Raw genomic sequence first — 16752 nt, 5'->3', positions numbered from 1 at the left:
CTATGGGAAATTGAAGACAGCTAAAGCAAAGACAGACTGAAGGAGAAAGAATTCATCTAGTTTAGCACAATACTAGATTTTTTAATTATCTCATATAATCCTCAGAGCACCCCTATGACTTAGATTCTATATCCTTTCTTTCACTGCTGAGAATACTAGCTCAGAGATATTTAAGTAATTTGCCCAAAGTCATATAGTTAACAAGTGACATGGTCAAGATTCAATTTCAAATCTGATTCCAAAGACCAAGTTTTTAGAAGAAAATCTGATAAAGAATACAAATTTATGTTTCAAACAATATGTCTTCAAAAGATAAAGGCTGAATTAAACGCTGCATTGCTCCACAAAACTTAATTAAAATACTCAATAGCTCTGCTTAATCCAATCAATACTACACACTAGACTAGGCAACTTGATTAAACGAGAAAAGTCCCAAACTAGGGGCTATGAGAAGTGCTACCTTCAGAGAATAAAATTTTTTTCCTACTCTATACTTCTCAAAGCTATTGTAATCATATGAATTTAAAAGACACTAAGAATTTCAAGGGGGGAGGGGGAACTACTACAAGAAGCCATTAAAAATCTCAGCAAGATTCTAAAACAACATTTAGCAAAACTTCTATAACTCATTATAAGGAGTGCTTAATAATCACTAGGAATTATTCAATAAATCATGATGTTGAAAAATTGATATTCATTTTCACTGCAAGTCATGACAATCTTAACTCAAACCTGAAAGAGACTCAAAACTAATTTTTTATGGACCAAATCGCTCCTTAGTAAATTAGAAACAACTGAAGCAAACACACCCAAGCAGATTTACCTCATAAGTGCAACTTAAAAGTTAACAAACCACACCTTAAATTGCAATTTTTGTCCATGTTAACACCAGCATTAAGTGCCAAAAAAAAATATTATTTCACTACCTAGCCCCTCTACATTCTAAAGGAAGAATTCTTTGGAAACAAAACCTAATTTCTGAACATTAATATAATTTGGTGAAAATTTCACCCAGATAATTAATGATCTATGGAAGGGACTTAAATAATATAGAAAGCAAGAAACTCTAGTTTCTTAGCCCACAGTCAAAATGAAAGTAAGAGACCTGGTGTTTTCTATTCTATATTATACTGTGTATATATATGTTCTATTTTATATTGCCAACAGCACTCTGAACAGTTGCTTTAAGAAATCCTCTATCCTTATTAAAACCATTCATGAAATAGTTTTCGTCCAAGTTCTGTAATTCCTGACTAAACTTAGAACTATTAACCTCTGTGTCTGAATGTTCCCACCTATAAAATGAGGGAGGCAAACTATAACAACACCTAAGCTTTCTGCCTCCGACTCTGCATTCAGGGGAACTGAGGCTATAATACTGACCAATTCTTCTTTCTCCTTCAAAGCACTTAATCGCACATTATGTCTCCCAACTCAAGTGTGGATCCTTAACATAAGGGACTTCTTCATCTCTCTATTCCTAGTGACTATCACAGTGTCTGATTCACTTTCAGTGCTCCATAAATTTTTGGCTAAATAAATAACCTACTCTTGTTCCATCTTCAATGATAATAACCTCTTGAAGACAACTGAATTTGAAACTGTTTAATCTCTAATACGATCACAGCAATTACACAAAAACTTTAACTATAAAGACCTTATCAAACTGGAAAATACTACAGTTTAAATATAATGGTGATAAAGACTGAGACTATGCTTGACTTGTTTTTCAAATTATGCCACTGGATCCACATTAACCATCTAACCAAAATAACAGAAAACAGTCCACTGGCAAAAGAATTAGCAAATGCCTTAAGATATCACTAAAGTAAAGGGGTCCTACAATTCCAAATTGCATATTTATTATGTGGCACCATTTTTGAGCTACATGAACTACATGAAAGCCAGACAAAAAAAGACAATATGTCTAAAGATAGAGCAGTGGCTAGAAACCTGAACAAATGACTTCTTAAACCAACAGGGTAAAGAACTGAACATTAAGATAGTATCAAAGTGTCCTACATTTATAATAAATCCTTAAGAAAGATTTTAAAAGTTAAGTAACTTTGAATAGAGAACTGACACCTCTGACCATATACAAAAATTAACTCAAAATGAATCAAAGCCCAAAATACATGCACTAAAATTATAAAACTCTTAGAAGAAAACACAGGAGTAACTCTTCATGACCTTGGGTTAGACAATGTCTTCTTAGATATAACACCAAAAGCACAAGCAACAGAAGAAAAAACAGATAATTGGACTTCATCAAAATTTAAAACTTTCCTGCTATAAAGTACACCATCAAGAAAGTAAAAAGAGGGCTTCCCTGGCGGCACAGTGGATAAGAATCTGCCTGCCAATGCAGGGGACACAGGTTCGTTCCCTGGTCCAGGAAGATCCCACATGCCGGGAGCAATTAAGCCCGTATGCCACAACTATTGAGCCTGCGCTCTAGAGCCTGCACGCCACAACTGCTGAGCCTGTGCACCTAGAGCCCGTACTCCACAACAAGAGAAGCCACCGCAATGAGAAGCCTGTGCACCCTGATGAAGAGTAACGCCCACTCGCCGCAACTAGAGAAAGCCCGCACGCAGCAACTAAGACCCAACGCAGCCAAAAATAAATAAATAAATTTTTTTTTTAAAAAGTAAAAAGACAACCTACAAAATTGGAGAAAATTTTCACATATATTTGATAAGTGACCTGTATCTAGAATATATATAAAATACCTTCATCTCAGTAGTAAAAAGACAACAATTTTTAAATGGGCAAAGGATCTGAATAGACATTTCTCTAAAGAAAATGTACAAATGGCCACTAAGCACATGAAAAGACACTCAGCATCACTAGCTATCAGGGAAATGCAAATCAAAACCATAATGAGATACCACTTCACACTACTAGAATAGCTATAATAAAAAAGACAGTATTGGCAAGGATGTCAAAAAACTAGAATCCTTATACTCTGCTGGTAAGAATGTAAAATGGTACAGCCATTTTGGAAAATACTTTGGCAATTACCAAATGACCTAGCAATTCCACTCCTAGGTATATATCCATATGTCCACTTGTAAAAAAAACTTGTACAAATATTCATAGCAGCATGTTTCCTAACAGCCAAAAGTTGGAAACAACCCAAATTTATATCAACTGACAAATGCACAAATAAAATGTAGTATATCCATGCAATGGAATTATAATTTGACAATAAAAAGAAATGAAGTCCTGATACATGCTGTAATATGGATGAACCTTAAACACATGATGCTATATGAAAGCTACCAGTCATAAAGACTACATACTGTATGATTCCATTTGTATGAAATGTCCAGAAAGAATATTAGTGGCTGCCTAGTGCTGGAGAAGTTGGGAGGGAAATGGGGAATGGCTGCTATAGGGTATGGGGTTTCTTTTTGGGGTGATGAAAATGTTCAAAAATTGATAGTAGTAATGACTGCACAACTGTGAAAATACTAAAAATCACTAAACTGTACCCGTTAAATTGGTGAACTGTATGGTATATAAATTATATCTCAAAGTTGTGTTTTAAAAAGATAATCAGATGTAACATTTCTTGGAAGAAATGTTGCCAACCAGCTATAAATCCATATGTCTTCAAAATCTAAGTACCAAATCACTCACTGCCCTCATTAAATAGAGAAACGCTCATTAGGAAAGTAAAAAGGGATGGGGTAGGGGGATTGGCAAACGGAGACTACACTGACACCAGAGTTTGAATACTTACAAACTGGATACTTTATTTTAGCATTCTATTATATGGAATCATGAAAATTTCTTCTGAAATTTGAGAAATTGGGTAGCTAAAAGAGCTAGGTGCCCCAATACTAATGCACAGACATAAAAAGAAAAAGGCTGATCACAAAGAACAGGAAAATATTGGTCATATGTCTGTTCAACTGACTGCCAAGCTCAAATGACCACTAATGAATGAGCCACTGAACTGATATCCTAAGGATGGGAGGACATCCTTTATTTCCAATAAACTCTCAAGAGATTTTTGCAACAAAAAGTTTGTTTTATCATACATAGTGGTTCTCCACCAAGATTAATGAGTTTTCTGTCATTCATATTAAATACTGAAATAGCAAAACAATTACCGCTAAATGTGGCAAGCAAAGACCTGTGAAAAAATTTTAGACGTCTCAGTATTTTGGTCATATTAAAGGCAGTCAACTTTTTTTTTTTAACATCTTTATTGGAGTATATTTGCTTTACAATGGTGTGTTAGTTTCTGCTGCATAACAAAGTGAATCAGCTATACATATACATATGTCCCCATATCTCCTCCCTCTTGCGTCTTCCTCCCACCCTCCCTATCCCACCCCTCTAGGTGGACACAAAGCACCGAGCTGATCTCCCTGTGCTATGCAGCTGCTTCCCACTATCTATTTTACATTTGGTAGTGTATATATGTCCATGCCACTCTCTCACTTCATCCCAGCTTACCCTTACCCTTCCCCGTTTCCTCAAGTCCATTCTCTACATCTGCATCTTTATTCCTGTCCTGCCCCTAGCTTCTTCAGAACTTTTTTTTTTTTTTTTAGATTCCATATATATGCATTAGCATACAGTATTTGTTTTTCTCTGACTTACTTCACTCTGTATGACAGACTCTAGGTCCATCCACCTCACTACAAATAACTCAATTTCATTTCTTTTTATGGCTGAGTAATATTCCATTGTATATATGTGCCACATCTTCTTTATCCATTCATCTGTCGATGGACACTTAGGTTGCTTCTATGTCCTGGCTACTGCAAACAGAGCTGCAGTGAATACTGTGGTACATGACTCTTTTTGAATTATGGTTTTCTCAGGGTATATGCCCAGTAGTGAGATTGCTGGGTCATATGGTAGTTCTATTTTTAGTTTTTTAAGGAACCTCCATACTGTTCTCCATAGTGGTTGTATCAATTTACATTCCCACCAGCAGTGCAAGAGGGTTCCCTTTTCTCCACACCCTCTCCAGCATTTATTGTTTGTAGATTTTTTGATGATAGCCATTCTGACGGGTATGAGGTGATACGTCATTGTAGTTTTGATTTGCATTTCTCTAATGATTAGTGATGTTGAGCATCCTTTCATGTGTTTGTTGCCAATACAATACATTTTGGAGAAATGTCTATTTAAGTCTTCTGCCCATTTTTGGACTGCGTTGTTTGTTTTTTTGATATTGAGCTGCATGAGCTGCGGCAGTCAACTTTTAAATGTAGTGTGCACGGGCTTTCTCTAGTTGCAGAGAGTGGGGGCTACTCTTCATCACGGTGCACAGGCTTCTCATTGCAGTGGCTTCTCTTGTTGCATGGGCTCTAGGCGCGGGCTTCAGTGGTTGTGGCTCGTGGGCTCCGGAGCACAGGCTCAGTAGTTGTGGCACACGGGCTTAGTTGCTCCATGGCATGTGGGATCTTCCCGGACCAAGGCTCGAACCCATGTCCCCTGCACTGACAGGCAGATTCTTAACCACTGCACCACCAGGGAAGCCCCCAGAACATTTTCTTATGAAATGAATTCTGGCTAAATGACCTACTCTTGTTAACTTAGTGGTTAAGCTCTTCAGACCAGTACTTAAAATCATACCACCAAATCCAAATCTACAACAATATATCCATGAGGAGAAAATGTTCAGAGTTCCAACTGTGACACCAGGGATTCATCTCCTGCTAGCTTCCCATGATGTCAAAAAGTAATCATAATCACAACTTTAAAAAATATTAGACTCAAATATAATAAAAAGAACACTAGATATCCTTTTCAAAAATCATCAACATTAAACAACCAAGTGTACAACTTTCCAACATTTAAACAAAGTTTACATCACAAGGTGATTTGTCATAAAAATAAAATGAGCTCTCATTATTATTACCCTCAGTTCAAGTTGTGATATATAATAGCTTCTAAAATCCCCACACTTTGTAAGACAACCAGTAATTTCTATGTTTTGTTTTTGTTGCTATTTCTGTTAATAGCAAAAGTTTAAAAGTTAATAAAAATTAGAGTCTGCCTTAGGAAACATAGGCAATTTAGGAATAAAATAAACGAGAAGAATAAATAATCACATGTTGCAACCAAAGATAATCTTGCACCATAATTTATTTCCTTTATCTGTTATTTTAAGAGCTTCCCATCTTTGTCTTAATTCAAAAGCTAAACTTCTGGAACTATAAGAAATGTAAAAAAATAAAAAAATAAATACTGAAAGCAGAAAAATTAAGCAATTTGCCTAAGGTCACCTAGCTAGGAGGCGGACAAGTAAATCTAGGCTGCCTGGTTCCAAAGCCACCCTTTTACCAACTCCCCGGGGCCACCTCTGTAAACTTCATTAACTTCTTCCTCTAAGTCCCCAGCACCAGGCTAAGAACACAGGAATGTTTGTCTGCAATATATATAGCTCATAGAATATTTTCTTATGGACTGAACTGTAAATGGTGGTTAAGTTCCCCTGAGATTCAAATATAAACATTTCCATAAAATTTTTTTTAATCAAGTAGAAAAAGCATACTTCTTTGAAGCTTAGGGAATACATTAATTTACATTTTTATAATATGCCACTTACTTGTAACCAATTCACTAAAATTTATGACTATTTGAGATGCCAAAAATTAGGTATGCTAGGCCATAAATAAAACCACAAGACTGGCTAAATCAACCCAAAAGAAGCATCAACAGCTTCAGGAAAACTGCTAAATGGTAGTAAAATTACACTAGTACACCAGCCCCTGCCGTGACTGGCCCATATTCTTGATGCTTTTTTCCTATCACCGACCACCTTCCACATATATTCCACATCACTATATGAGAATTCTAACCACCATTGGAGGGTTCCCACAGATAAAATGACTGCCAGTAGCATATATACAACTCTGCCTTTGCTTATTTCTCTTGAACAAAGTGGAAACATCCAGTATTTGTTGTGTATATATTGTTTTTTCTATGATATGCATTGTTTTGGCTGTGTTTGATAAGAAAAAATCTTTAATAGCTACATATACTAAATCACTTGCATTCAAATGTCTGATTTATTTTTCTTCTATTAACAATAAATTTAGAATTATAATGCATACCTATCACAAATCCTTTCTTCCTAGTTTGATCTCACCAATACTCAAAATGCACTACACCTTATAATATACACTTATTCCTTGCTTTATTCTTTTAAGAGGTTCCAACAGTTCTGCTGATATGCAAAAAAAAATTCAGTAATTCATCTGTACTCTGTAAAATAAATGGAAGTGTTTCTTTTAAAGAAAAAGAAAAGTATCAAGTTGGTAATATTGATGTATTTAGAATTACATTCTAAAAACAAGTATAAAACCCACTATTACACTTTTTTTTTTTTTTAAGTTTTGAAACAAGCAGAGATTAGAAGGAGTTGCAACACTAGCTCTGGCAATTTGGGAAGCTGGGAAAGCTAATAAATATACTCAAGGGACTTCAGCAGGTATTTGGGAGCCATTCTGCATGAAATACGAAGGGCTTTTTTAACTAAAATATTTCATTTCTTTTGCAAGAACACAGATTAAGAATAGAGATTTTTCAACGAGGGTGCCAAGATCATTCAAAGGAGAAAGAACAGTCTGTTCAACAAATGGTGTTGGAACAACTGGATATCCACATTCAAAAGAATGAAGTTCGACCTTACTTCACACCCTATACAAAAATTAACTCAAAATGAATCATAAAGCTAAACGTAAGAGCTAAAACTATAAAGCTCTTGGAAGAAAACACAGGGATAAATGTTCATTACCTCAGGTTTGGCAAAGGATTCTTAGATACAATATCAAAACAAAAGCCACTAAATATAGATAATTTGAACTTAATCAGAATTTAGAACTTTTGTGCTTCAAAGGACATTAACAAGAAAGTAAAAAGGTAATCGACAAAATGGGAGCAAATATTTGTAAATCGTATATCTGAATAAAGGACTTATATCCAAAATATATTAAAAAAATCACTTACAACTCAATAATAAAAAGACAAATAACCCAATTTTAAAATGGGCAAAGGATCTGAATAGACATCTCTCCAAAGATGATATACAAATGGCCAATAAGCACATAAAATATGTTCAACATCATACAGTCATCAGGGGAATGCAAATCAAAACCAAAATTAGATACTTCACACTCACTAGGATGGCTAGAATTATTAACAGGTAACAACAAATGTTGACTAGGATGTAGAGAAAGCGGAACCCTCATACACTGCTGGCGGGAATATAAAATGGTGCGGCCACTTTGGAAAACTGTCTGGCAGTTCCTCAAATGATTCAACATTGTTACCAGAAGACCCAGAGATTCTACTCCTAGGTATATACCCAACAGAAATTAAAACAAGTGTTCAAACAAAAACTTGTATACAGATGTTTATAGCACCATTATTCATAATAGTCAAAAGGTGGAAACAATCCAAATGTCCATCAACTGATGAACTGGCATTACTAATTCTTATAAGCACCCCATGCCAAACGCCAGGGAGAAGGAGATTATTGAGATTGCTATCTGCATACACACTTAAAAGGATTTCTTGTGGCATTTCTTGCACAGGGAAGAAACTTGGTACAAAGTCAAATCCAACCAACCTCCACATCACATCGTTTTTTGTGCCCATACCTATTAAAAGTTGGGAAATTTCCTTCTTGTGATTTAAAAACATCCCATAGCGTTTGGACTTTCATTACCACCAAAAACTAAGTACAACTTTAATTATATCATGTAGAGCTCTTCTATCATTTTTATCTGTATTCGGTCTAAATACAGGTTTTTTTCTTTTTTCATAAATTTATTTATTTATTTTTGGCTGCGTTGGGTCTTCGTTGCTGCGCGCAGGCCTTCTCTAGTTGCAGTGAGCAGGGGCTACTCTTCGTTGCGGTGCGCAGACTTCTCGTGGTGGCTTGTCTTTGATGTGGAGCACGGGCTCTAGGCGCACAGACTTCAGTAGTTGTGGCACGTGGGTTCAGTAGTTGTGGCTCGCGGGCTCTAGAGCACAGGCTCAGTAGTTGTGGCGCCCGGACTTAGTTGCACTGTGGCATGTGGGATCTTCCCGGACCAGGGCTCAAACTCGTGTCCCCTGCATTGGCAGGTGGATTCTTAACCACTGCACCACCAGGGAATTCCCTAAATACAGGTTTGATTCTTTTTTTTTTTGGCTGCATTGGGTCTTCATTGCTGTGCGCAGCTTTCTCTAGTTGTGGCGAGCGGGAGCTACTCTGCTGCACAGGCTTCTCAGTGCGGTGGCTTCTCTTGTTGTGGAGCACGGGCTCTAGGTGCGCGGGCTTCAGTAGTTATGGCTCGTGGGCTCTAGAGCGCAGGCTCAGTAGTTGTGGTGCATGGACACAGTTGCTCCACGGCATGTGGGATCTTCGCCGACCACAGATCGAACCCATATCCCCCGCACTGGCAGGCAGATTCTTAACCACTGAGCCACCAGGGAAGTCCCTGCAGGTTTGATTCTATCACTATTTGGGCAAGAAGATATTACTTTGCATTTACCTTTAGGCAATTCTGGTTGAAAGAAACAGACTCTGCACACAGAAAGAAGGATGCCAGGTTTCACAGAGGCTGGAATTCTTCAAAACATGGCAATATCTCTTGTAGTTCAAGAGCAGCTCGAATAAGGGACTGGAATTCTATAAAATGACCTCAGAAGCCCTGGTCAGACGATTCCTACTCCAGTGCTTCATGATTTGCATGATAGATAATTTGGCTCTTTCCTCATGTCTTTCCGTGGTTATTCCCACTACAACTACCTGACTTTTTCTCTGTGCTCTCAGTTCACGTTCCTGAGAAAGATAGCTCAGTTAACTATCACTGTTCTTGTTGGGGCAAAGTTTTTGGACCAAGCGATCTTATCTGCTCCTGATCAGCTCAAAGACTGGCTTCTGCTTGATAAGATCAGTCAGCTAAGCCCAGCATGGCAAGCATCACACGGTAAAGGACATGATCGCCTATGTGTAAGTAATCACTTCAGGCTGCTCCCTCAATAGATGCTGGGGCTCAGAGCATAGCGTCCTAGAACATAAACCCTCTTCCCTGAGATGATCAGACTCAATTCCAATATCCAGTAGATTAAAACATGAGAGAATTTATGCATTCACAAAATGGTCCATAAGGGTACAAAAATGTAACAATTAGAGAGTTTTAAAGTAGAAAAAAAACTTGAGACACAAATCTCTGCCTTAGCATCTGTGACAGGTCATTGAAATTCTGTTTGAATTCCTTCAAGTACTGGGGAACTCCATACCAAAAGAGCATTGTCAGGCTATTCTAATAGATTTTTTAAAATCTTTATGTTAGGACAAAATCTATTTTCACATAAACTCTGCCAATTGGCCTTTTTTTCCTGAAGCAAGAACAAATTTATTCATTCAACCAACTAAGAACCCTTCAAGCATCTGTATATCTCAAACTTCCCTTTAGCCTTCTGTAGACTAAACCCATTGAGTAAACTTAATTTTCCTAGGACTTGATTCCAGACCCATGGTCATTCTGTCTTCTTCTTGGGAACAACCTATCTTGTTCAAACCAGTCCTTAAATATGCACTTGGAACTGAAGACAATATTCACTGGATGGACAAGAACAGAATACTGTAGATTCATTTTTAAGAACTGGTCACTAACTTCATTAATCCAATATATATTTTCAGGAACTACATAACACTGTGATTCATATTAAGAAAATATCCAGTAAGTTTCCTGGATCTGCATTCGACACTAGTAAATATTAACTGCACTCCAAAAAACCTTTGGTGGTGGGGGTGGGCATCAGCAAAAGAACAGTTTATATTCAAAATTTTCACACTCACCATCATTTCTGCTACAATTATTGTTAAAGCCAAGGACCTAAATAAAACATGCTCAAACACTAGTTTTGTTTGTCATTTAGCATTTGTGAGAGGTACCCCGCCCACACTAGCAGCCTCCCATTGTACCTGCCTGGGAGCTTACACTGCCGTAGGAGATACTCAATCTAGACAAAAGGTTTTCACATATCTTAAGAGCATTGATCCACAGCACCCTGACACTATACCCTAAATAAAGAAGAGTGTCTCAAAAAGAATTACAGATGTGTTTTAAGCGATAGTGTGAACCCAGATAAGATTAACAAATTGTTAAGAGAGTTGTATCAGCCTGGACTAAAAGAAACAGAGACATTTCAAATTGAAAAGAGGTTTCTGGACTCCCAATTTTCAATGGGAAGGAAGCAGACTGAAAATACTACTCAGTTACAAACTGGGGTCATTTACAGAAAAGAAGGACTTCTCAGAGGGTAGAGCCAAAAGCAGAAGAAAATAAGATTAGAAAAAGACTTCCAAGGCAGTAGAACTGGGGCCTAATCAAAGAACTCTCATTGCCCCCCAAAGCAGGGGACCCTGACTAATGAGGCTGGCTGGATTTCAGACCTGCTATTTGCACCAGCGACTGCTACGTGCCTCCCACTCCTCCTCCATTTGATGGGAGTTCTACTGAGCTTATCCTGTACCTGTCTCACCATTTTACACTGGGTTTATCTTTTCAGTTCCTAGGTCTATATCAAGAGGGACAGAGTTCCTTTCATCAAGATGTGAAGTCTAATCCTCCCACTCCTTTTCTGAATCTGGGCTGGTTTTGTGGCTTGTTTCGACAAAAAGAATGTAGCAGAAGTGAACTGACTCAAGAAGCCTTGTGGCTTTCACTCTTGTCCTCTTGGAACACTGCCGCTACCACGTAAAAAGACCAGGCTATTCCTAGGAAAGGCCACATGAAAGAGCACCAATCGCTGCCCCTACTGACAGCCCCAGGTAACTGCCAGGTACTTGAGCAAGGACATCTTAAACCATCCCACCCTAGTCAAGCTGCCGGATGACTGAAGCCACATGAGTGACTCTAGACAATAACATTTAAAAACAAACTGTCCAGCTAAATGTAGCTCAAATAACAAAATACTGAGCAAATAATTTTTGTTTCAAGCCACTACATTTTGGGATTACAGTCAATCGTCCCTTGTTATAAGCAGGGTATTGGTTCCAGGAGCCCCCTTGGATACCAAAATCCTCAGATGCTTAAGTCCCTTATATAAACTGGTGTAATGCAGTCGGCCTCCGTATCTGCGGATTTTGCATGTATTTGTTACACACCAATAGATAACTCGGAGGTAAATTAAATAATGATGCATCTTAATTTGATGAAATATAATCAGCAGCTCAATGGACTCCTTTTTAAAATATCGACCTGAGGAAAAGAGAGTGGGAACTCATGCAGTTCACATGAACATAAAATACCATAGACCATAAATTACTACCACTATGCTCCAGATTAATGCTGAAAGATAAAGAAAAAAATCCTTTCCTGTTGCTATCCAATCTCCAGTCTTAAAATTTTAAATGGCTAAGGGAAGAGTGGCATCCACTTTATTGTAAATGAAAACAAAATGGGTAGCATCCTTGAATTATGGGTCTCTTTTTTTTTTTTGGCTGCGTTGGGTCTTCGTTGCTGCGCGCGGGCTTTCTCTAGTTGCAGCGAGTGGGGGCCACTCTTCGTTGCGGTGCGCAGGCTTCTCATTGCGGTGGCTTCTCTTGTTGCAGAGCACGGACTATAGGCCTGCGGGCTTCAGTAGTTGTGGCTTGCAGGCTCTAGAGCACAGGCTCAGTAGTTGTGTGCACAGGCTTAGTTGCTCCGTGGCATGTGGGATCTTCCCAGACCAGGGCTCGAACCCGTGTCCCCTGCATTGGCAGGTGGATTGTTAACCAGTGCACCACCAGGGAAGCCCATGGGTCTCTTTTTAAGACAAAGTTTTCAATTTTCAACTTCAACTAAACTCTTAGGATACCACTGATATTACTGCAACTAAAAAGATAAATAAGAACACTGAATTGTACGCCATTTTAAATAGATTATTTCAATAGAGTAGAAATAACTTTTGAGGCCAAAATAAAATGGACAGTTGCTCAATTTTAATATAGAGTTCTTTTATTAGGGAGGAAGCATGTGAAGTGACAAAGCACTAGGATTCAGACAACCTGGGTCTACTCTTAGTAGGGTGACCTAGGCAAACCACTTAATTATTTTTAGCCTTGATTCCTCAACTATGACCCGCCAAACAGCTATTAGCACTCTAGAAGATTCAAAGGTAACATGAACTTCACCAAATTAATAAGCTAAGAACAATATCGTCAACTATAATTAAATACAGTTCCTTGAATTCCTATTAATACTACCTATTGTTATCTAATTAAAGGCACCATGCACTGAGCACTGATAACACACTAAATGTATGTTCACCTAATCCTATTAACAATCCTATGGAGAAGGTACTATTGATATTATTCTATTCTACATAATAGTAAACTAAAGGTATAGAGGGGCTAAGTAACTTTCCAAGGTTTCACAGCTGGTCAGTGACAAAGCCAAGATTAAATGCAGTTTGGGGTTTTTTGTTTGTTTGTTTGTTTTTTAACTCTTGAGCCAAAACTTTTAAATACTACATGAGAGCCTCAAGTCCAAGCTCCAAACACAAAACAAGAATTTTGGTGAAATAAATGCAAACAGAGAGAATATATAGTGCCATCAGCAACTGACTAGGAATCAGGTGATCTAAATTCCAATGCCAATTCTGCACTACCTACACTTCGATGTAAGACAATGGGCAAGTTAGCAAGTTAGCAATGGAAATCAAATAGTTTTTAATCAAGAAGAAATTAGGATGGTTGCCAAATGTGAAATATATATTTTGAAAATATGAACTTTACTTTTGAATACTGAAATATTTCAAATATTGAAAATAAGAACAGATTTGAAAAGAAAGATGACAATAAGGTAACACAAAGATGCACCTGGGAACTTTTTATATTTAAGTAGAGAGGACCAGAAATGCTATTTCAAAAATCACATTTACATAGAAGGAAACCAACAGTAGAAAGAAGAAAGACTATGCTATAAATGTAAAGCTTTACTTTGAGAGGAGGAAGGGCAGCTGAATTTAAGTAGAAAAAGGTCAGATACACAATGCTCTGACAGTCACCAAAAATAGGGAAAGATCATAAACAGAAACGTGTACAACGAAGTCTTCTTTAGGCCTAAATTATCCATCCTTTGAGGCATTTTATGAACCTAAATAATCACTGTCCTCTGAATGCACCCACTTATAAAGAACAAAAAAGTTTATAACTTTATGCCACAATGAATGAATATTTAAAGCTACTTTTGGGTTTAGAATTATTACAGCAACCATATGTACAGCAGAAGAGGAAAGTGTCATGGCAACATTACATGTCACAAAAAAGCGGTCTGGGCTGAGAAGCCGACAATGTCTTGCCCTAACAAGAGAACTAGCTATGTAAATTAAGCCAGGAAATGGAATGACAGAACAGAAAATAGCCAAACTGTCAGATGCTGAATAAACAGCATCAATGAATTATTCGAATTAGGAAGAGCTAACAGGTTCTTAATGTTATACCTCAAAATATTCTAAAATAAAACCCATTTGGCAAGTTATGAGATGTCTCTTTAGAATGTTTATGATTTAAGAATAATCCGATTTTCCACAACATGGGATGATGGAATACTAAATATTAAACTTCTGAGAGGAAAAAAATTCTACTCAAAGTATAACCATATCATGTTTAAAACCTGAAAGTTTCAGGCCAGGTGTAGAGAATTTTCTTAAGTGATATTAGAGGCAAAGCAATAGTTGACTGAGTCTATTCTACATTTCTACAGTGAGTCAAGCTATCAATAATAATCAGAATCATTTAGTTAAGATAATCCTCCATGAAATTAACAGGCGAACAATCAGAAGAGGGATGTTTTTCCTTTTCTAGAACTCTTAATAAGAGATAAAACCAGGAGTAAAAAGAAGAGATGTAAACTCAACAAGCCAGAAGTGACCCTTGTATGACCACAAATTAAAGTTACTATTGTACATAACCAGGGGAAATTAACCAACTTCGAGCACTAGAAACAAATTACACGTGCTAAACAACAGCACTCATTAAGAAACCTGGAGTGGTACTTTTTAAGATATTTATATAGACGTTGCATTAATTTAGGCGCAGATAATGAACACCTTAGCCGTCTTCCTTTGCCGGTTTCTATGCCAAGCCCTCTCGAAGCTGGGATCCAAAAGGTAGACTCCAAGAAAGAAAGAAGCTCATGTGGGAAATGGTATCCTCATACAGCCCAGAGAACAGCTGACGCACAAGGAGCTTGGAAAATATCCCGTCGTTTACCTTACTAAGAGCGGTTAGGAAGGAAGATGATCGTCCACGTGCACTATTGTTTCCAGGTGTGTTTATTTATATTTAACTTATGCTTTGATATCAGTACCCTCAACCTCAGGGAAATGGCGGGGAGGAGGGATGGCAGCGCCGCTGGTGGCACCTGGGCGCAACACAAGTTTAAAAAATAAAAACAAAAACCTTTTATTTTTAATTGCAGCGTACTCGGTGCCCTCACCTCTCCTCCACATCTCTGCCATCACCCACGCAGCTCCTCTCAGCGCCGCCTCGGGTCCCCATGACAACCCCTCCCGAGGGTGAGCCCCCCTCCGCCGCGTCCCGGCCCCCGCCCCTGCCCGGCCAGCCACACTTACCTGACAGGTGACAACTCCACCTGCTCTAAGCTCTCACTCTCCCCGCTCCCGAGAGGCGGGCCGGGAACCCCGAAGCCCTGGGAACCCTCACTCCCGGGCCAGGGCACGACCCTCTCCAGTCGGGGACGCGGGGAGGGCCGGCCGTATGGGGAGCTTGGTAGGTTCCACTCCGACCCCAAAACGAGTGACGCGTGGGCCCTAGCGCAACCCCCCAGAGGGGTGCGGCGGCCCCGAGCCCCTGTCTAAGGGGCTGAAGGGGGCCGAGTGGCGGGCGCGAAGGAACTTGTCGGTTTAAACAAACAACGACGCGTCACGGTGGCGGGAAATGCTGGGGACGACGCTCACCTTGAAAGGGTTGTTGAGATCCGGGTCTGCAAACGGGTTACTATCAAAATCCGACATCTCGCGCTCGGCGTCACCCACTCGACCCAGGCGCAGAGAGAGAGAGAGAGAGAGAGAGAGGAGGCGAGGCCGCCGCCCCCCTGCGCGCTCACGTCGCCGCAGCCGCCGCCGAGCAGATCCGGTTGCAGCTCGCGAGGCCACCCAGCCGGCCGTGCCACTGAGCATGCCCGGTGCGACGGGCTGCCGGACGCCGGCGCCGCTCCTAGTTCGCCATCCCGTTCCTCCGGGCCGTACTCCAGCACTCCGGGTTTTAAGTACGACCGAGTAGGAACTAGGGGCGGAGGAAGCTGGGAACGGTGGGAGGAGCGCGGATGTGTTCTGTGCTAAGCGCATTTTGAAGAGCGGAGCGTCTGGCTGGACTTGGTTGTGTTATCGATTTAAAATCGGCGCCGTGTGGCCGAGCATGACTTAGGGGAGAGGTGGCACTTTGTGGGCAAGAAAGACGTACACTGAGACCACTTCCCCAGGTTGGGAAGGCAGCTTGGGACGCAGGCTGCACACCTGGGGAAGGAGTGGCAGCTTAACTGGGCTCAGAGGCGCGGAGACCTAGAGAAGCTCCGCACCTGTATCCACAGATAACGCCCGCTGGGGCCTTGTTCTCACTAATGAATTTCGCACACCCCTGATTCCACCTGGGAATCCCTGCCTCCCGTCTTCCGGTTTTTTCCGACTCTAGGTTGCTGCTAAATCACGGAGACCAGCCTTGGTGCTACCGATTCGGACTGGCTCCGCAGACGTTTGGGAAAGAGAGATTCAGTACCA

The 16752-nt window shown here is 39.6% G+C and overlaps 1 protein-coding gene across 3 annotated transcripts in view; it reads right to left on the bottom strand.

Moving 5' to 3' along the window:
- The window catches only part of SCAMP1 (secretory carrier membrane protein 1), a 105139-nt gene extending 89004 nt beyond the window's left edge, over nucleotides 1-16135 (bottom strand). For all 3 annotated transcript variants that reach the window (XM_059916618.1, XM_059916617.1, XM_059916619.1), the window contains exon 1: nucleotides 15934-16135. In XM_059916618.1, coding sequence (XP_059772601.1) covers nucleotides 15934-15990 — 57 coding nt within the window. In that variant the 5' untranslated portion in view covers nucleotides 15991-16135. The remainder of the gene's footprint in view (nucleotides 1-15933) is intronic.
- Nucleotides 16136-16752: the final 617 nt, after the last annotated feature.

Source organism: Balaenoptera ricei, chromosome 3, assembly GCF_028023285.1.
Source record: "Balaenoptera ricei isolate mBalRic1 chromosome 3, mBalRic1.hap2, whole genome shotgun sequence".
NCBI classification, from domain to species: Eukaryota; Metazoa; Chordata; class Mammalia; order Artiodactyla; family Balaenopteridae; genus Balaenoptera; species Balaenoptera ricei.
Note: the sequence above shows the minus strand (reverse complement) of the source record. Positions and strands in the feature narration are given on the sequence as shown.